Source organism: Lonchura striata, chromosome 7 (assembly GCF_050655825.1).
Source record: "Lonchura striata isolate lonStrDom1 chromosome 7, ASM5065582v1, whole genome shotgun sequence".
Classification (NCBI taxonomy): Eukaryota; Metazoa; Chordata; class Aves; order Passeriformes; family Estrildidae; genus Lonchura; species Lonchura striata.
The window spans coordinates 21,573,731-21,595,525 of NC_140709.1; the positions used below are offsets into that span (position 1 = coordinate 21,573,731).

The window sequence follows — 21,795 nt, forward strand, 5'->3', positions numbered from 1 at the left end:
TCCTTCCAGGAACTAGTGAAAACTTTCTATTCTGAACTCCTTTGATCTCTCCAATTTAGACAAAACTGCTCCCCTGCCACTTGCGTCTCCAGCCTTAGAGACACTCTTGAGTGATCTTTGTGAACTCTGTTGGATGAGGCTCAAGGACAGCTGCACTTGCAGACTTGTGTGCCTGCAAGGACGAAGAGCAACTCCAGCACCTTTCAGGGCCTTGATGTTCAGGGTTATTGCCACTGAGAAAAATAACCTTTTACTATTCAGATTTCACTGTCAGCTCAGCAGCAGTGACATAGTCCCCAAGAGGATCACAACGGAGCACTAACATAGTAAACAGTTTGTTACTTCTCCTTCCCCCTCTTCAGATACCCAGACAAATGCATGCATGTACCTGGTGAATACTACGCTATCATACTGGTCACCAAAGCACACAAATTACTTTAAACGAAGCTTCCTACTAAAGCAAGATTACAGACATCTTTATTGAATTTACTTCTTAATAATGCCTTTCCTGGGCTATTTGCCAACTAACAGTTCAGCAGTTATTATTCAGTAACAGGTTTTCACATACCTCTTTGAAGTAAGGAGCTGAACAAGTAGGTGTTAACTGTACACTTTGTGCTTTGTGCTTTGAAGATTTGTGACTACTCAGAGTATCTACACTAACAAAATCTGTTATACCATCCTAGTATTTAATTATCTCCCCATATACTGAGTTTCCACACCCCTACTCAAACAGCTAGCACCACGGATTCTGAACCAAGACAGTAAACACTCCTTTTTATGACAGATCCCACAGATGAGATGTTAGAGTGCACCAGATGAAGAAAATGAGAAAGTGTTTGAGTCAAGAATAAAAGAAATCAGTAGGAAGAACACAAAAGTATTTAATTAGATTTGAATTTTGATAACACTTCATTATTGTGAAGAAGCCATTATTAAGATATGTTTACTTTGGCAAAAACAAACTTTAAAGAAACCTGCCCTTCTACTTCATCATTATTTCATATGGTTTCTATATATAAGTCCATCAACCAGATGAAGATTCAAGGTAGTTAAAAGCACAGAACATTTCTCAAAGCTGCTGTATAAAGACATTTTACTAAATTGTACATGTAGGCCATCAACAACACGTGCTCCAAAGGAAGCCTATGCCTTCCTGTCATGTCACAATTGTCAGGCAACACCAACATACGCTCCTTTCTCCCCACAAAGCAGATGAGTGTTTATACAAGCAGGGTAGAAAACTAAATAGCTGTTAGAACTTTATGCAGTGTAGGAAATGAAGAGAAATACTGCAGCATGCTCCCTTCTCAAAGGGATTAGCATTGCTTGTGTTTCTCAGTGGCCTTTTTGGTGTCTGGATGTCATCAGATGTAAAGATCATATCGTTATCACAGCTGGAAAATTGCTCTTTCCACAGCCAATACCTTTTCTTAGATGCACACTATCAGTTCTCTCTGTACTACACATGTAAAAGCAGTGAAACTCTGCTGGGGTAACTGGGTTTTCCATTAAAAAAAAAGTTAAGGTCTTGTAAAAATGTGGTCTTTTAGCCATGCAGCCCCCAAAGACAGTACCGTACTACCTGCTGCCATTCAGAGAGTAAACTAATCCAGGAGAAAGCTGAAAGTGCAACTTCAGTAGAAATAGCAAGGCAGTAGCAGTAATTAGGACATAGCTAGAGAGCTTCAATTGCTTTAATTCCCAGTTGCTGGGGTGAGGGATCTCAAAGCAGGATGCAGGGGAGAGTCAGCACAGGGCTGAGAGGGAACTTCTCTACAGACAAAGGAGTAGCAGCTTTCTCTTCTTCTTACTCAGACTTCCAAGCTGTTCAGCACAACCCCACAGATTACTGGGAAAGGCTGAAGCAGCTGCAGCACAGGCAGAAGAACAGGTGAGCAGCAGTAAGACATAAGAGAAGGGTGGGAGGGACAGGAGCAGAGGCAGGAATCCCTAAGCTGCCAAGGATAACATGCAGAGTAACCACAGCCTCCAGGCACAGCCCCTGTCCCAAAATGCCTGCACTCCATTCAAGGCCAGCCACAGGAACTGGCGTGCCTCTTGCTTAGCATTCCTCAGAAACTTGCCTTAACCAACTATGGAATAATCATGTACAACATGGAGAACTACACGTTTGACAGGCAGAAACTAAGGGCAACGTCCTGCTCAGCTTGAGGTCAGAGGATGCTGAGGAGCCTAGAAGAGGGAGGCAGAAAGACACACATAATACCTGAGGAATGAAAAGCAGCACTTTCTGAAGGAACAGTAACAGGGACTCAAGAGATACAATCTCATAATTTCAGGCTATTTGCTCTAGCTAAACAGATCTTCAAATAACATTTGTGCATACATAAAGAGCTTTTCTTCTCCATTTGTAGCTTTCCTCTCCTCCCCTTACCCCTCCCCAACCTCCCATACTCTCTTCCTGAATCTCCCTTTCTGCGTCTGTCCTCCCCCCTCACATGCTCTGACTGGACAGAGGGCAGAAGTGCTTTGGAACAGCTGTATTTCCTCCTCATCTGTTCCTTCCCCTCACAGCAGAGGGGAAAGTACATGCCAGCTCAGCTGGCCTCGTGCTTTACAGCACTTGAAAAAGTGCACTGCCATGCCTCCTGCCTTCACTGAAGGCAAGGCTCCCAAGCTGAGGCTCTGAGAGGACCTTTTCTTTTTTACGTGGCCTCCTGGGTCTTTGCACCATTCTCCCAAATTGGGCTTGGAAGAGCTAGTGGTCAGAAGAAACAGAGGGGAAGGTTGACAGAGTTAAAAAGGGTGTGGATGAGAAGCAAAACACAGTGCCCATCGTCTGGAGGTCAAAACTGAGAGCAGCTGTTTATTACAGCCCTGTATTTGAGAGCACACTTTAGGAATAAAGGAGTAACTCAGAAGTATGTCATGGTGGGTTCCTGAACACGCCAGAGACAAGTGCTGTTACCAGTTTGCTTTAGAGAGGCCACTCGAACAGGCTACATGGTAGCTGAGGAACGCCTACTCTCTGAGAAGGCACATAGCCCTGCACTCCAGAAGGTGTTCATTAGAAGATGAAACACAGCCATTAGAGCAGCAGAGGCAAAGAAAGTGCAAGACAAGCTAAAACATGAAGACTGGTTACTTGAGGTTCCTCGATTCCTTCCAAAAAGCCCCCAAGAGCCAGCTCAGAGGGCAGAGACCTGCTTTGTTGACTCCACCATGAAGCCTAACTACACGGTCCACCTCAACATCCGCTGCAGATGAAAGCACTTGGGGGAAGCTGCAACACGGGCACCTGGTGTGTGACCGAAGAGCGATGCCCTGCGTAGGTGCCACACGTGCAGGCGGCGGTGCGTGCCACGGCTCCAGCCTGAGCCGCAGCCCCACGCGGCTCTCCCCACCCTGACACGCCGGCCAGGATTTCACAGCCGTGGCTGCACAGCAGCAGGGATGGACAAGGACGGCACAGCTCTCCCTGGCAGCCCGGGCAGCAGCACGGTCCGAGCTGCCGGGGCTGCGCCCAGAGGCCAGCGCCAGCAGCCACCGCGGGCGCGCCCAACCCGGGGAAGCGGGAATGCGAGGGGAAGCAGGGAGGGATCCCAGCCTGCCAGCACGGCTTCGGGAGGCAGGAGGAACGCGTCCAGCCCAAGACAGAGCAGTCTGGAAGAAAAGAGAGAAAGAGCAGACAGGCACGGGGCGAGACTCGGCTCCCGACCCTTGTACCCGCGGGGCCGGGGGTGCCGAGCGGCCCCGGCGCGGAGCCCTGCCCGCCCCAGAGCCCCCGCGGCCCCCTTACCGCGCTCCGTGCGGGCCGGGCGGCGGGCGGGCGCGGCGGCTCCCGCCGGCGCTGCAGCCGCTGCGGCGGCCGGGACATGTTGGGCCGGGCGCTATTTATAGCGGCAGGAAGCGGCGCGGCGCGGCTCTGGGGCGCCGCTCCCCCGCCGCCCGCGCCGCCGCACACGCCCCGGGCCCGCGCGGCCCCTCGGCCCGGCCGGCGGAGCGGGCTGCCCGCGGGGTGCCCGCCGGGCCGTGCCCGGTCTTTCCGTGCCCGGTGCCCAGTGGGAGTTCACACCGGTCACTTACGGAGAGCCCCTCACAGGGAGATGGGTTCGGGTGCCCAGGTGCCAGCGGCCTGACCTGTGTGGCTCTGCCGAGGACACGTCCCGTTCGCAGCCTCCCCGGTTCCCCGGCCATGCCCTCAGCAAAGGGGCAGCCCTGCTCTCCGTGCCCCGCGCCCTGCGGCCCTCGGCACAGCCCCCGCTCCTCTCGGCCCTGCTCCCGGGGCCGCCTTTGCCACAGGGCGCTCAGCACGCTGTGTTTCCCCACCTGCCTCGATGGCCTTGATGGCAGCCGGCGGGGAAGGGCTAGTGGCGCCTGGGGAGTAGCAAGGCGCCAGGCTGAGACGCACGGTAGAGTAGAAATGTAATTAAACAGTGGGGAAAAGATGCTTGCTTTTTCCCTGTTAAGGTTTGCAGTATACTGAGATGTGGGCAGGTCAATTACCCACCTCTGCAGGATGCCCCAGAAGGTATTTGTGTTTCATTCCTCAATTAACTCATGCAGAGATTGCTTTGCCAGGCAAGCAGTAGATTCTGTTCCCTTTCCCCCCTCAGCTTGACTAAGTTTTCTAGAAACAAAATTTATGTTAATGTTTTTATGTCCAATACTGAGGTTTTGGATGGAAAAATGCCCAAGTATATGTAATGGAGTAGCTTGTACAGATAGGAGCAAAGTTTGAAGTGCAAGAACTGTGTCCCAAGTGTCTATTTGAGCCAACATTGATCTCACATGCTTTTGTCTCCACAGGGTTTCACATCTTGGAGGTGTTCAGATGGTTTCTGTTTACTCCATGTGTAGACATGGTCCAGCCCAGCAGCTATATAACACTGTTATCTAAAATAAAAATGTTAGTGACAGGTGTCCTGAAGAACTGAAATATGCTCTTGATTCACTTGTAGCAACACGTCCCAGCAAGGTCAAAGACTGAGTAACCTGTATTCTAAGTTAACCTGCTGCAACTTACTTTCATGTTTTCCTCAGGAGATGAGCTGTTGCCTGAAGGCACAGCATTATGGTGAGACGTGCTGTCATAAGAGTAATGGCATTACTGTGCTGTCTTCAGTGGAAGGCTGAAAACCTTGCCAGGCTTTTATGTAGGTCATTTTTCTATTTCTGTGTATGCTTGGAGCATTACAAGAAAACACAAAAGCTGGTACAATTTTTTATGTGTACCCTTTTCTGACCCATACATCCAATGTAGATTAGTTTGCAAGTGAAAATTTCAGTGCTCACAAACAGTAAAACTGCAGGTACTCTGTGTTTACTGTCTTTACAGTCCCAAAGCTCTCTAAAGAGGGTCACAAATCCACATGAGGTTTCTCATCATAGCAAACTGCATTTGGGTCATTGGTTAGCTGAAAAGTCACGTAGAGGCAAACAGCTTCCTCTTGTCTACCTGCTGGGGAAATACCATGTAATGTGTTTAATCCAGGCTCCATATGGGATAAATAGCAAACACTGGTGCAGATCTGCTCAGCTTTTAGAAGTTGGGAAGATGTGCTGCAGTGGGCGATCTGTGCTGATGACAGATGACAGGAAATGGTGACAACCCTTGCTAGGAAAGAATTGTCCCTTTGTGGGGAATCCACTGAGTGATCCATCATCACTGTGATGAAGTAGCCTACAAACTCCTTTGGACTTCTGCCTGCTGGTCAGGCTGGCCTGTTGCATGGTAACAAGTGAAATTGTCCTGTGCTTGCTGTAGATAATCCACCTGCAGCCAGCAGGACTCATCATGGCTCTCACAGTGAGCATGGAAATGCTTGCCTACATGTTGGCTCTTTTCCATAGCTGTGTCAGTCTCTTTATCAGGGACTGAAGTATGATCATTTTAGAGAATCTTTTGCAAAGCAGTGCACAATTGCCTTTTCTGTATTTGGGATTTGAATTCCAGAAAGAGACAGTTACTCTAGAGCTTTGTTAGAAGTCAGTGTCTGTGCAACCTTCAGGTGACAGAAGCTTGGGAGACTTTGTATCAGTTTCACAATTTTTAAAATAAGAAAGAGAGAGGTAATTTATAGACAACAGCATGCCTAGGGGCCTGGAGGCTGTGCTAGAATTTATCTAGTACTAGTAAACATATGAAAATGTGATGTCTTGTGACTGGAGCCAAGGACAGCAACCTTCTAGACGTGCCCAAACTCAAAAACATTTCTGATGTGCTAAACTATCAGTGACTTAAAGGTGCTATCTTGCCTGTCACCATACCAGAGAACAAACCCTTCAGGGAGGTAACGTGCTCCCTTTCTCCAGCAGCAGCACAGTGTTTATGCACTTATCTGGGTCCTGTGTTACACATTCTCTATTGCCCTGCTGTCCCTACCCGCTGTGGCTTGCCTCAGCTGTGGAAACAGGAACTGCTGAGTCAGCACACTGATGAAACTCACACTGCTTTCACACTTCTCTGGGGAGACTGCCACAGCAAGGAGGTTGGCAGCAACTTATATCCTGGAGAAAAAAAAAAAAAAAAAAAAAAGAGTACTTAAACTGCCTTGCAATTGCCTGAAACAAGAATTTGATTTTTAAAAAAACTCTCAAACTGAGGGAGTCTGTGGGACCCAAGCACTGGTGGCAGATGAATGATCACACCTGGCATACTTGTACAAGCTCATAGTCAAGTGCTTGGAGTTCAGTGAGTGTCATTTTTCTGTTCTCTGTCTTGATCAGCTCAACTACATTTTACAAAGCTGAGATCCAGCTGGCTGAAGAGACAGAATAAGGACACCGAGTTCAGCTCAGCTGTCTGGTGAGGATGGAGAGCAGCAGCCTGTTCTGATTACAGACTCCTGCAGAGGTGAAACTGCTCCTTTGGAGCTGGTACAAGATAAGGGACTGTGAAAATTCAAATAACCTTCTCAGAAGAGTCAGGTCTCCTGAAGATCACAAGTGCCAAAGAGGATTTGGGAGTGACTGAATCTCTGGGAGAAACATATCCATGGCACAGTAGAAAGTAGCTAAAGTCAGCTAAATGGATGGGAAGGGGAAAGTTAACTGCCAAATGGTTTGAAAACTGGAAAGAGAATCAAACTGAAAAAGATGGAGACATTCCAGGAAGCTGTTCTACTAAGGACATAAATATGGTGTTATCAACAAGCTCAAAGTGAATAAAAGCAGCTTTAGTAGCAAGAAGATAGCAGTCAACTGCCCCAGGTACTATCACTATAAAAGCAACACCTTCCCACCTAGATGCCCCTGGTCTGCATTCATTTAAATGAGGTCTGTTTACTTCAGCACCATGATCTTTTCATGTCATAATTTTTTATACTTATTAGAGAAATTTAACAATGAGTGTGTGACACTTGCTTCTTGCTTTGCTTATCATGAGATTTGTTAGTTGAAGCTCCAGGCTGAAATATGCCTGTTTAAGGCAACGAGACAGCAGAGATGCATGCGTGGGTTGCAAAGTGTTATCCAGAGTCGTCTCCCTGGGGCTGCTGATTCAACCCATGTAGGAGAGAGGAGTGTTTAGCGTTAAGGTTGCAAGGGGAGGCTACAGAGCTGTAAATGAGAACTCATTAGACTATACATACTTACACGTGTACAGCAGATTTTCTGTGACTGTGACTGAGACAGAAGATTTACAACCTCCTAAGCTACAATTTTAGCAGGGGCTGACACTGAAGGGAGAGTAGCAGCTGGGAAGAGGTAGTCTGCAGGTAGGTAAGGGTATTCTATCAGTGGATGGATACTGGTAACAGGGGATCTTAGTGGTATACAAGTGGTATGCAAGAAAGATGTATCGTAAAGGTGATCTGGGAAGAGAAAATATAGGCTGGTACAGTCCAAGTATTCAAAGCAAAGCCAAGCAAAAAAAAAAAAAAACCAAACCAAACAAACCAAACGTGCTTATTTGATGCTTGGAGAACCCTGTTTGGAGAGTCAGAGTACAATGCCCAGAATCCGCACCCTAAGAAGGGAAGTTGTTAGCATTTATTTTTGATTGCTGTCACATCTTTTGAGACACAACTAGTTCATCAATTGTCAAAGTGACAGAAAGGCAGAAGATTTGCTGTGCCTATAAAACAGGTCAAACCATCACAGATGAAATTTTTGAATACATAGTTTCAAACCTTTTTCTGAGGAAGTGGAAGGAAAGCACTGGTACCTAGCTGTGTATAAGGAGAACTGGAGAAGCAGACAGGCAGACACTCACGTGCACACATTTACTCTGGCACACAAATAGGGGGAATTTGGAGGCCACAACTTAGCTTTGCCTTGGGGAAACTGAACAAAGATACTGTGGATGCTCACCATGAATCTTGTTACTTGATGTTTATTTTTAATGCTAAGGTCCAATCACATGCTGCTCTAAGAGGATTGTTCTGACAATTTCGGTCCCAGTCACAGGCTCTCAAGTTCGAGGCACCTTTAGGGTGCAGCTTAGCTCATAGCGAGCAGGGAGCTGCTGACTCCCCCCAGGGCTGGAAGCTGGGAACTCCCACCAGAGATAAAGCCAGCTGCAGTGAGCAGTCCCTCTGTCAGCAGCGGTGGCCCCCAGCAATACATCTTTGGCCTTTGCTCACAGGGTTAATGATCATCCAGGGAGGCAAAGATTACCATCCTTTAAACCCTAAGAGTGGAGCAGAGTGCTGCAAGTGATCTATCACCCCAGACAAACTGTTTGCTTAGGACTGCAGCTCACCAAAACATTGTCCAGCAAACACTACGCAATGCTGGGAGCGTTGCTCAAGTACCTCATTTTCCCTATAGTGCTTCAAATGCCTGTCCTCTGCAGGCATGACACGTTTTAACATAATACGAATTATTTCACTAAAGTCACAGCAAATTGTTTACAGCTGTTAGCAAAGTAGTGCTGTTGGCTTGGGCAACCAGCTGGGAAAGATGAGTAACTTGTCGCAGTTGCCCCACCTATCCTTATTTAATTTTGAGAAGAAGAGGCAGCGCTGCTGGTACGGCCGCACGGCATTATTTGAACGCAGAGAGGCTTCTTGCTTACGTCGACTGTGGAGTAAACAAAGTCCGGCGGTGGCGGGCAGAGGCAGCACCGCTTCGCTTCAGCCAGCAGAGCGAGCTGCTGCTCAACTTTTGAGCGCGGCCGGGCTGACGCTGCTGGCGGAGGAGCGCTCCGGGCCGGGCTCAGCCCGCCCCTCCCGGCACGGAGCGGTGCCGGGCCGCCTGCTCGCCGAACGGCTTTCGGAAACTCGGAACTGGGCTTGCAAACACCTTCGAGGTCGAAGGTGCCCCCGACATTAGTCATCACTCGAAATGAAGAGTGGAAACCAACCTTCCAAGAGCAGAGTAGGCTGAATATGGAGATTATTCTAGAAACAGGTTGGATCCTTCTCACAGTAGAGAACAAGTAAAGTAAATATCTCCTCTTTGCTGCAACAAGAGCTTCTAGAAGTGGAGTCATGATTGACAGACAGTTCAGATTTGTGCATGAAAATCAAGTGCTTAAGCAGGGAGTTTCAGATATTTCTGACAGTTATATCTAGTTTTATCAGAGGAATGACCTTGCTAATACAAAAGCCACAGAGCAGATATTAAAACCAGCTTGAATGCCAAAGTTGGATACAGATTTACAGCTCAGCTAAAGCTTATTTAACTGCTAATGACTTCACTGGAATAGAATCTGTTGCTTACAAAGTCAGTCAGTCTTATTAATACATTGAGATTTTTAATAAAGGGTGAAATGGATCAAAACCTGGCTGACAGCCATAGCCGTTCAAGTTTACCAGTAATACAAGTGTTTCTTTTTGCAATTAAATGCTACTGAGCAGCAGCTCAGAAGTGTGACGTATGGAGCCTTAAGTTTTATTATACCTGTTCTTTCCCAGCTGTTACTGATTCCTGTCAGTGAACCTTTCAGAGACTGGCCAGATTTTGATGGTTAGGATGCTTTCAGATCTTCAGGGTAGCAAATAGTTTCCATCTGACATTCATCCTTGCTGATTTAATTCAATAAGGCGACCAGCAAATACAGCTAATGTTCCTATAAAACAAACTAGCATAAATATGCCAAGGAGGAGATGATCAAGCACCATTGCAACAAACTTCCATTCTTCTGCAGCCTGGGAAAGAAACAAAGGAGATGGTAAAATCTCTGCAGAGCCCTGTTTGTTACAGCATTCTTGTCATTTACTGTCTTGAACAAGGGGAAGACTCTTCTCTAAGTGCCATTATTGCTATGTAAAAAATATTCATTTTCTTCTCAAAAGCAGGTCAGTGGTTAAGAAAGCCTAAGCAACCTAGATGTACAAGTTTCAACACTAAACTAACCAGAAACCCTGAACAGTTTCATTTTAAAAAAATGTTGAAAACTTAATTGTTAGGCCAATGGTTGCTTCTGAGAGTTTAAAATCTTGAAAGCAAAATGCTTAGTTTGACCCGAATAACTTTTGTTTTCCCATTGCTTTTTTGTTCTTATAGGTTATCTAGGCAATTCCTATTAATTTAACCCCAATCCCTGCTTTCCATACACTCTAATGTCTTGTAAAACCTTCTTGGTAGCTCCATTCGTCTTTTTTCTAGTTGTGGGACACCATGAACCACTCACTCTGTACCTTTTCACTGGATGCTTTTGGTGGGAGCCCAGTACAGTAAGAGCATGCAGGGTGCAAGGCACCAAGTACAGCAGGGTTTCCACTCTGGAACTCCACCTTAAGGAGTGACATGTGCTGGCCTAAAGCACCTTCTGCTTGTGCCTTGGTTCTCCCACAAGTAGAAGAAGCTGTTGTAACTTATCTAAAGGACACTGATAATGAATACTATTTTGAGGTGGTTCAGAAGTGAATGCAATGAAGTGATAGCCTTCAGAACCTTTCATTTATTTAGGGAACTTGTCTTTTAAAATCCCCTGGAAGAGATATATCAATAGTGCCCAGGTGACACAAACAGCTGGGCTCCACTTCCGAAGGGGGCATTTGCTGTAACCTGAAGACCCTCCTCGTAAGCCAAGGAGGAAGTGAAGCCCAGAGATGTTGAAGCCACGCCAGCCCTGCTGAAGACAACAATTTGTCTGCAGAGAGGCAGAGGAGTCACAGGGAACATGAGACTACAGCCAGAGCCATCTCACATGCTCCAAGAATTTGTTCACAGGAAAAAACACCGTGGTGTAAATCCTGTCAGTGAGAAGTAAGCACCTCCTTTTCAAGAGAGTGGGTCAAATTAGTTTCTCAGAGAGCTCCCCTGTCTTCAGACTAGCCTGCAGCTCAACAAGAGAAGTCTGTGACCACTTTGGAAGGTGAAATACCAGGACTAAATTACCCCTGCAAAAGCTGTGTGAGCTGTGAAAGCTGAAATAAAAGAGGGGTTAATTGTACTGAATGTGCTAGAAGGAGGCAGAGCTAGGTTTTCCTAGGGAACGCTGCCATGTGTGACTCTATATGCTTTTATCCTTCCTTTGGCTTGCAATGTGGAAAAAGTCAGTAATCAGATGGCTCACGACATACTTCATTTGGAGGGACTACTTGTATTCAGGAATAAAACAAAACCTTATCAAAACTGGAAATAAATTTTGTAAGTTACATTTAACACTTCTCAGATAACACTACTAGTCTTTTGGAGTTTGCCTTCCTTCCTGGGTTTTCAAAAGCAGTAGAATCTTACTTACTAGGGCAAGATGTCTGAGTGGGAGACAGAAGAAAAGTGTTTTGGAACTTGCTTACAGTTCTTAAAACCCGTTTCTTACTCACAGACACCCCATCTCTATGGATTCACATATCACATAAGAAAACCTTAGCACTGACACTTTTTCCTTTTCTATTATTTTGGGAAGCCAATATTCAGTTAACATCTGTGACAGTTATTTGTTGCTCCGTGTTGACTCCATTAAGGGGAGAGGACTGTCCACTGCTAGAGCCAAACCACGGCTTGGAGTGTTTCTGTAAGGCAGGGATATTTTGCCAAAAAAGTAAGATGTAGCAACTTGAAAGCTAGAAATGAATCATACACCAAAAAAAGCCTTACATTGCTGGCTTCTTGGTCCGATTTCATCGTTTCTGCAATGTATTTGATTCCCTCTATAGCGTTTTTCACGTCTGGATTTTTGGTAAGTGGGGAGTAGAAGTTGACAGGCATAGAGCCTGACTTTCCAGAAATGTCAGATATGTCAATATCTTCCGCAAAAATATTTTTGTCTTGTTTGTCTCTTGATGGTCGTTTCATTGTAGAGAAAAACATGATGTTTGGGATTGTGTCAATAAAGATCTGAAAACAAAGGGAGAAGATGACAGTTGCTGGTCTGTGGGGCTGTGTTACAGCTGCAGCTGTGTGCTGAACAAAGACAAGCCTCTCCCCCCCCAGATCGCTTCTGCAGATTCCCTCTGCGGCTGTGTCACGGCCCACGCCTTGGTTACACTGGGGCTTTTGTCAGCCCCACGTCCCGGGGCAGAGGGAGTGACTGCAGCCTGCAGCCATCACCTTTGGTGACAGCCATACCACAGGCCTGCAGCCGTCACCTTTGGTGACAGCCATACCACAGGCCTGCAGCCGTCACCTTTGGTGACAGCCATACCACAGGCCTGCAGCCATCATGTTTTGTGACAGCCATCCCCTGCCCCACACCCAACATCCACACACGAGGTGGGCAGCGATGCCACAGAGCAGATCCTCAGCTAGCACGAGCTGACAGAGCTCGAGCCAGCCCATCTAACTTGAAACATATTGCCTACAAATCTGATTGAAGAATGGACTACAAAGAAACTCTTTTGGCTACTGAGGTTTGATTTTGCTATATTTTGAATGCTTGCTATACAGGCATATAAGGTTTACAGTAAGAGACTTGCTGCCAGAGCAATGTTAAGCACATGGAGCATTTCCTGTTGAAATTTCCCTTCTGCAGGGATTGTTTGTGCTGCAAACAACACAAAAGAGGGAATCTGATATAAGCTGTAACCTTAAAAGCATAATTCGAAATACACAGAAAAAACTCCCTTCATTTCATGGTTTAGTATGAACCAGGCAGGCTTCAAATCAGATTATCTTTGATTCTGTCGCCCTGGCAAAGAACTTGTAATGACAGACAACCAATATTTTATATGTCTTATGATTACCATTTAGACTCCTGTGCAAGGATCTCCCAGGGGCTGCAGAACAACTGTATACTGGAAAAGTACAGAGAAGATTTTTCTAGTTTTTGCTAAACCATCTTTTGCAAAATGGGGTGCTGAAGTCAGGTATTTCCAGTGGCCTTTGTGCTCTGCACTTGTGCAGGCTGGTGGCTGGTCACTGGCAGGCAGCAGTGCCTTGCAGTCAGATGGAGAATTAGACCAGGATATGTAATTCGTGTCCAGATGGACATTTTCTTTTCCTGTTCCCTACTTTTAGCTGCCCATGTTTTGTCTCATCTGTTCCTTGCAAGACTCTACCCCAATGGACAATTTTGTTACTTAAAGGAGCACTTTTAGCAATCTTGCTGACTTTACACACAGCTAAGTAGTAAACACTGGCTCTTGTGCCTAGAGACCTTTAACATGATGCATTTACCTCCCCAATTCTTTTTGACTTTTATTAGAAAACCTGCCAATAAAATATGGAGCATTTGGTGGAAACCAGCAAGTGTGCCAAGGCACAGAGCTCACCTTCCTGACCCAGGGGGGCATGGTGTGCGTGCTCGGGGAGCGGTGGTGGGTGTTGATGACGATGACGGTGATGATGATCGAGGCGATGACAAACACCATGGTAAACAGCATGTACTTGCCAATCAGAGGCACTGCGCTGGAGGTGGAGGGAATCAGCTCCACGATGACCAGCAGGAACACAGTCAAAGACAGCAGGACAGAGATGCTGAGGGTCATTTTCTCACCTATCAGATAAAAGCCCCCCAAAATCATTGCTGCTCCTATCATTCAGTACAGAGAGCATTTATTTGAGAAGCAGGATGTGGGTAAGGGCCGTTCACACAAACATCTGTGTGCATTTGCAGTGCTATCATCTCTGCCAGCATCCAAAGCATCAAGTAGGCTGGGCAAACCTAAGAGCCTAACAGCATCAGCTCCAGCACTAAGGTGGGAATTACCAGGAATAACGGGACTGAAGTGTGGGGGCTGAATATTTTGCCTTGCTAGGAGCATTTTGTGGGCTCTACATTTTGAACAGTGCAGCAGATACATCTGATTAGTGCTTGCTCTACAGCCTCCTGAGGGTTTGCTTCTCTTTGTCTCTGGGCTGAGAGAGCAGACTAAAATCACATCTGACATCAGGTCAGTTGCTATGCGAGATCTCCTTGCATGTGGAGGGTGTCAAAAATTAATTATAAAATATTATTCACACATTTTTTTAAATCCAGTTTAACTTTGTAGAAAGTTTTCCACTCAAAAAATTCATCAAGTATTTAATAAGAAGGGCCTCACACTGCAATTAGGCAGTATGAACATCTGACAAAAGGGTAAAAGAATGAAGGAGAGCAATGGTTGCAGGGTGCATGAGTGGCTCAGCAGAGACAAAGGAGGCCAGAACAGGTCAGGATTACTCTGTGTCACACAAGGTAATGTGTGTGTGAGCAGGTGATAAACTCTCTGCTCTGACATGGTGCAGAAGGGCCTCTGTCACCCCTGTGTGCACATTTACTGCAGGATGCACTAACACACTGAATACCTATGGCAAAACATAAAAATTATCCAGCTAAGTCTTTAGTTTGCAGAAGTTAACTGGATAGGTTGTCAGCAATTTCTATGGGAAAGTGCTCCAATTTATTTATTTCAACAATTTCAGTTTTCAGCACTTATCCTTTCTTTGCAGAATATTTAAGGCCATTACTTCCAGTGGAAATGTCCAGTTTTAGAATGCACGGCCTTCAAGTTGGTTTCAAATACTGGGAATTCCTTAGGAACTTCTTAGAAGAGCAATTTCTATGGAAGCAGTATGAATAAAGTTACATACCTGAATCTGTGGGTAGGTAAAAAACTAACCCTGTTAAAAAGGAGAAGAGCAGGCAGGGTATGATGACGTTCACAATGAAGTAGAGAGGCAGGCGTTGCATGAGGAAGTGGTAGGTGATGTCCAGGTAAGGGGTGTCAGGGCAGCAAGCGTAGTAAACCCAGTGCTTCCAGCCTCGGTAATCCTTCATCACCCACTCCCCACTCTCCATGAAGTTACTCAGGTCTGGGCGATCACTCTCCTGGCAGCAAAACACCCAAACAAATTCTTAATACCAGGAATTCTGAACCAAACCAAAACTTAGCAGGTTTGGCATAGGAACAGGATTCCAAATAACTCATGCACTTTATGGAGTTTTTTCGGTGAGTAAACAGCTCTAGTCTATGTTATTTTTCCTTAGAATACCAGCCTCTACACCACATTCAACTAAATATTTTACAGAAACAGTCAGGGATAGTAGACTGAAAAAACATTACAGATAGGAGACATACCTGATGGGACAGGGAAGGAGTTTTTGGCAATGGAAAGTCATGAGCAGAGAAAATATAACCCCTCAAAAAACCCCTAAACCTGAGAAAACAAACAGTAGCAGAAGAGGCAGCACCATATCAAGTGGTGCAAAGCTGCCAGAGGACAGATAGGAGACTGTTAGGGCACTGGGATAATATGTATGCAGAATTTAGGAGCCAAACAAGGAAATCTTGTGCTAGATCTACAAATGAGAATTTTATGTTTTACAGGTAGAGTCTGCTTGTTTTTCCAGTCAGAACTAGGTCATATTCCATTCTAAATCTGAGATTTCTCTTAAAAACATGTGCAGGTCTTTTCCCAATTACAAACTCCTTGCTTACCGGGTTAATAACAACCACTGTACCATCATATGTCCAAGTTCCCAACTTCATACTGCAGTTCTGCTGGTCAAATGGGAAGTGCGTGACTATAATTTCACAGTAACTCTTAAAAATAGCTGGTGGTGTCCAGGTGATCAGACCTGTGTGCTCCAGAAGGACTTTGGTGTATTTTACAATGGCAAAGTCACCGTCTGCACTGCAGAAGGAACAAGGACATTAAATGCAATATGGGCAGCATAATCAGCAGAGTCACAAAAGGATTTCTCTGGCTGCGGGTCAAATGACTCCCCAGTGCCTGCTCCTGGAGAAACTTACCCTGAGGAATTGTACGCACTGGAACAGATGTCATGGGAAAACTGTCCCACCACAGTGGTGCCACAAGGCAGAGCTCCTCCCCGCTTTGTCCCTCCCTGCCTCCCTCAGCAGCTGGCACCCCTTACTTGTTGTAAAGAACAAGGTCTGGCCGCCAGATATCATCTGAGGGGATGCGGATTTTTTTTACACCACCGTAGTCATCTGGATTCCATCTGAGGTTGACATCTGTCCATTGCTAAAAAGGGAAGATTTCAGCCCCTGAGAGCCTCGCTCAGCACTGGGGTTAGAATACTTCCCAGAAACAGTTCCTCCCTTGCTTTGGGACATGCAGGTACGCATAAACATATGGGAGTGGGACCCCCAGCTCATTTTTTACATTAACTTAGAGTTGGTTTAAGAAGCTTATAAAAAAAACGCCAAAACACCAAAAGAAAAGAATACAAAACTATCAGAAGCCTACTGTTTGAAATACAACCCCAAATGCTATTCTTAGGACTCTTAGTGTCTACCACTTCATTCTTTAGATCTCAGTAAGAAGAAATGCTCTGCTATCTGACCCACCTCTCCAAGCTGCTCCCAAAGGTATGAGAGTGTAGGCAGTGCCTGACTGTGTTGAGTGGATTTGTTTGAATTAGATGAAATGGCTAAGACTGTTCAGTTACCTGTTTTAGGCGTACGTTGGTTGTCACAATCTGATTTACTTCATCCTTAAAAAAAAGGAAAATAAAAAAAAAAGAAGAAGGCAGTATCAGCAAGCATCAGGACGAAAGGATAAAAATTGTTTCCTTAGAAAAACACCACCATTTGGCACTATCACATGAGCCAGTGGCTCAGCACTCCCCGCGTTCGTGCCGTACCACGCTAATGAGCTGGATGAGCTGCAGCCCCACGGTGACAACGACGGCGTCCCGGTGGTCCTCCACGGGCCGCACCACCTTGTTGTAGTTACTGAACAGGTCCTCCACCAGGCGGGTCTCGTCCTCATAGCCCCGGGCCAGCCCAGCTGCAGAACAGCAGGGGTGGCACCGGTCAGAAGAGGCAGGGAACAGGCACAGCACCGTCAGCCTGAGGCTGGCATGCAGGAAATGCTGCCAGGCAAGCTGCTGGGGGGGGATAACACCAAGTCCTCCCTGTGGCAATGGCCTCCAACCAGGAGATGAACAAATCCAAATAGGCAGGATCATGAATTTCAGACTGAATATTAGGGGTTTTCCAGCCTGAAACTGTGCTAACAGGCAGTACTTATGGGCAGTTAAACACAGAAAATGTCCAGGCTCAGGGATTTCTAATGTCACCCTTTCCACCTTCAATTCCATGGACCTTCTGTGACACTGACATGAAAGGTGAGGGCCAAGCACACCAGGCATGGAGAAGGCATCACCGCCCCCACTCCTCGCATCCTCAATCTAAGTGGAACGAGAGCTCCTCTCTACAACAGGAGTTGCTTGGGTTGTGCAGGTGGTGAGAGAAGGAAACCACTCACTGTGTGGGGTAGGTCCATGGACAGCTCTGCCCGCAGGCTACCCAGCATGACCTGGCCATGCTGTGCCAAAGAGCCTTGAAAGAAAAATTTCACAAGTGAAAATGGCAGGGAGCAACCCTGTTCCAGTGGAGCATCCACAGTGCCTGTGCATGGCACTGCACTGCCACGAAGCAAGGGCACTGGAAAACAGATGGGCCCTGCTTCCAGAGAGCCTGTGCCAGAAGAAGCAGGCACATGATGTCCTCGGATTGTAGCTGCTTCACTGTTACAGGGGAGGAAAGCAAATGGGAGGGGTGCTTGGGGATGTTTTTATATGTGTCCCCTCTTTAAAGGTAGTGAGATGGAACAGAACAGCTGAGCCTCATGGCGAGCATTTTTGGCAGATTGCACCCTTGTCTCCCCCTCTCTGTTGAATCCTGGGTGACAGAAGTCAACAAGAATTTTGCTGCTGACTCCAACCTAAGCTAGGATTTCTGATGGTTTCCTAACTGACTTTTCATCAACTTCTTTTACACAGCTGAGTTGAGATTGCCAAGGATTCTGCCTTGGCCTTGTCCTGCCATGAGATTATAAAATACTTGGATGCCAATCAGAAAAGCTGTCTGTTGCAGACAGACACTGGTTGCTTCCTCTGCCAGGAGGCTGAATGAGGGTAGGCAGGAGGCATCTTTCAATTTTTAAGTTAAGATTACAGCGTCACATCTAATTGAAGCTCTATGCTTTATTAATGCAATTAAAATCCTTTCACATTTGCTCCCTTCTGGTGTAACTTGGTAAGAGTTTAGTATACTGCTTGAATTTTCTGAAAAGCTTTTAGGATCACAAATATTTATTCTTTTAAGGGATGGTTTAAAAGGAATTAGCTCAGTACAACACATGCAGCTGTCAATCAATTCTACCTCCTTGTCAGTTACCCCACAACTTAATGAAACTTCTTGTAATGATTTTTCACATTCCAAGTCATGCTTACTAGATCCTTTCACATATTTTGAAATACATGTAGCACTAAGGCAAATGGGCGCCTGAAAAAAAAGATTGCAGAGAGAAAAACAATTAAATACAAACTTCCCCACTCAAAATATCTGGTGCCTGAAATTACAAATATCTGAGCTGCTACTAACACACTCCAAAGCTTTCTTTTAAATGATCAGGTGTGTTCATAAAACCTTACCAGTAGAACAGGCTGCTCCTGGAACACACACTCATGCTACGTGTATGCAAAGCCATGGTCCCACATGCTCTGGGAGGAGACAACCCCCTTTCAAGGCAATGGCTGGAACACCTTACCTGAGGAGATGAGGAGGAGTAGTGCACAATGGACCTTCATCATCCTCTTGCTGCACTCATACAGATGGAGGCACACACAAAGCACCTCTGAGGTCTCTTCAGAGGGGGCTGTGCTGCCTCACCAGGGTGCTGCCAGAATATACCCAGCAGGGTATTGATTTACAGCACCTGTTCTGGGAATGGCAGCTGAGGGCCACTGCACCACCGGGCTGGAAACAGGAGCGCAGTGTGTTTCACCCATCAAATATCTTCTGCAGTTTACAGAAGGTCATTTTTTTTTCTAAGTATCAATGTGATTGGTGACTTACTAAACAGACACACACACAAATAAACTAAGGAAGAATTATCTGTAAGTAACTGAACATCTTGGTGAGATCTCAGGAACTTTTTGTGACTAGAGCAACTTGCCAGGTTTAAGGTTTTGTTTATCTGAAACAAAACAGAGCACAGTCACTTATTTCTGATACACCCCCATCAGTGTACAGACATCATGCTGGGAGGAGGCTTCTCCCTTGGCTTCACAGAGGCATGGGAAAGCTTTGAAGAAGTAAACATGTTCAATAGAGATCCATCTCCTTGAGTCTACCAGGACTTCGTGGTAGAGTCCTCACCTTGAAAGCTATTAAGTAACTAAGAGAAGACAACCCAGCCTCCTGCTGCCACCTCTATACTTAGTGAACTGAGAAAGTCAAGTGATAGAAACGTGACTGGTTTGTTTCTACAGGAGGGCAGATCCAGTGGATTTCTGTAGAGTATGCAAGTGCTTGATTTTTATTGCCATAAATCACCTAGAAAGGAGAGAAAGGGATGTTTTTGGTAATAATAGTCATTCAGGCTAGCAAAGAAAATAAGAAACTGTGGAGAATTTTTATATATATATACACACACATACATATATATACACATACATATATATACACACACCTATTTACCTCATATATACACAATTATCTACTCTGAGCTCAACAATATCACTCAGGAACAAAACGTTGAGAGAGATAGTCCTGTGAAGTGTTCAGCAGCATAAGAAAAGCAAGCCCATCAGTTTCCAGGACAGGAGATGAAGCAAAAAGGAAAGAAGCTACTATAAATCTGTGAATGTTCTCTGCAGTTCAGGTCATCTAGTTTCAAAAGACTTGGAAGAGGCCCAGGAGAAAGTGACAACAACATCCACAGTGCAAATTTGCTTCTGTACCTGGAACAGATAGAGAGCATGAGCCATCAGTCTGAAAGTAAGAGAGAGAGCTTTGGTAATGTCTGTGAAATCCCAAATGGTCTGGAGAAGGCAGATTTAGATTCACTTGCTGCCCCCATGCAAAAAAGTAGAGGGCATTGATGTAAACTTAAGAGTTGTCCAGCTTAACCAAGACAGTTCTTCACAGAGCGTGTCTGCAGTGGAGTTGAGTGCCGCAGGGGTGTCTGTCTGCAGAGGTTTATCTGTGCTCAGAAAAAATAGTCTGCTAAACAATTTCATACTATTGAATGTACACACATATACACTCCCCCTGAGAAGTCTGTCACTGAAGTCCCAGAGTCACAAGCCTCAGGATTCTGGGGTGGTGTCCTGGGAATAGACTGCCTAATGCTAATGGTGTTCTTGCATTTTTCTCAGGCAACTGCCATGTAGAGATAGGACATGGCACTGGGTCACCTGCCACACCCATTCTTACAGTGTTCCAAATTCCCTTTTCCAGAAAACATTCCCCACAAAAACCTTCTTTAGCTTTGCCTCTGTGTGACACCAGATGTATTTGCTATTTCTGCTTGATATCCTTTGTGCTGTCTGCCAGCTGGCTTGGTGTTTCATGCTGGATGCCTTTATTATTATTTTAATTATTTTTTTAATCACTTTCCCTCACCCACCCCCCCTCCACTAAGCATTCAGCCTCTGCATTTACATTTATCCTCCAGTAAAATCTCTCCATCTACATAACTCGGGCCTTGTTCCTGGCTGGCAGCTCCCATTGTTGCAGAGATCTTATTTCAAACCCGCGTCTGACTGCTCCCAGCCTTTATCCCAGGCCAGGCAGCTGCTGTGGAGATACAATTGCATGGAGCCATTGTGGGAATGCTGACCAGGGCCCTCTGGGTCCTCTCAGAGTCCCAGAGCATTCCTGCCCACCCTGCCAGGTTGGCTCCAAGAGGGACGGGGGACAGTGTCACCACACTCTGGCGCAGCAGCCTCGGCTAACAGAGGTGTCAGCCCTGGGAGCCGGCAGGGTCAGAGTGGGGGGCCCCAGCAAGTCTGCAGCCCCAGCCTGGGGTGTTTGATGTTTCTCTTGCAGCTGAGCTGAGCCTCCCCCACCGGCTGGGAGTCAGCGCTCGTGTTGGAAGAGGAAGGAGCAGGTATTTGGAGAAGGCCTTGGGGGAGCAACAGCCTGGCTGCGAGAAATACTCCCTGGCAGAGGCACAAAGCCTTCTACCTCGCGAAAAACCCAAAGCAACCTGAGCTACTGCAGTTAAATATGGACAGAGAAGTGAATGCTGCTTGTTGTCCAACTAGGGAATGTGACCCATCACGACCGAGGTGAAAAAGCAAGGGAAGGGGCTGAGCTACACTGAATGCCTGAATTTGATCAATTGCTGGGATGGGTATTTTTCTTCAGAGTAGTCAGTGAATTTTTTGACAAACGTTTCATTCCCAAACAAAAACCCCTTTTTACACCTATCTTGACTCCAACATTTTTGGCTTGTTTTTGTGAGCTCCCTCCCCCATCCTACACAAACCCACTAACCCCCGTAGCAATGGCAGACCAGCCTCATTCAGATCGATTGGAAAGCAGCAAACTCACTGCTTGCTCAATGTAGGGCATTGCTCCTTCCATCCATGCACGAGGAACAAGCCCCGCATGGGCTCCTGCCCACAGCAAGTCAGCTGTGAACCAATACTCCTGCAGGTAATTGCTTTGGCAGAGTGACACTGCACAGACACAGGGAGGCTGAGCAGAATTCCTCATGCTTCTGACAGAGTGAGGAATACAAGATTTTAACTGA

General features: G+C 46.2%; 2 protein-coding genes across 3 annotated transcripts in view; both read right to left on the reverse strand.

Annotated features, from left to right (window-relative positions):
* The window catches only part of WIPF1 (WAS/WASL interacting protein family member 1), a 52,131-nt gene extending 47,958 nt beyond the window's left edge, over positions 1-4,173 (reverse strand). Inside the window, exon 1 of one of the 2 annotated variants that reach the window (XM_085585095.1) lies at positions 4,051-4,173. The gene's annotated coding sequence lies outside the window, so the exon portion shown is untranslated. Of the gene's footprint in view, positions 1-3,763; positions 3,898-4,050 lie in introns of those variants that run through there. The other variant, XM_085585092.1, reaches the window with a different exon arrangement.
* Positions 4,174-8,283: 4,110 nt separating this feature from the next.
* CHRNA1 (cholinergic receptor nicotinic alpha 1 subunit) lies at positions 8,284-18,959 on the reverse strand. The gene is made up of 9 exons (XM_021552375.4): positions 18,802-18,959; positions 16,889-17,034; positions 16,694-16,738; positions 16,157-16,266; positions 15,717-15,912; positions 14,869-15,106; positions 13,569-13,792; positions 11,956-12,195; positions 8,284-10,058 (listed from the first exon to the last, which is right to left on the reverse strand). Exons 1-9 carry the CDS (start codon positions 18,842-18,844, stop codon positions 9,927-9,929), a joined length of 1,374 nt encoding a protein of 457 aa, XP_021408050.2. The 5' UTR covers positions 18,845-18,959; the 3' UTR covers positions 8,284-9,926.
* Positions 18,960-21,795: the final 2,836 nt, after the last annotated feature.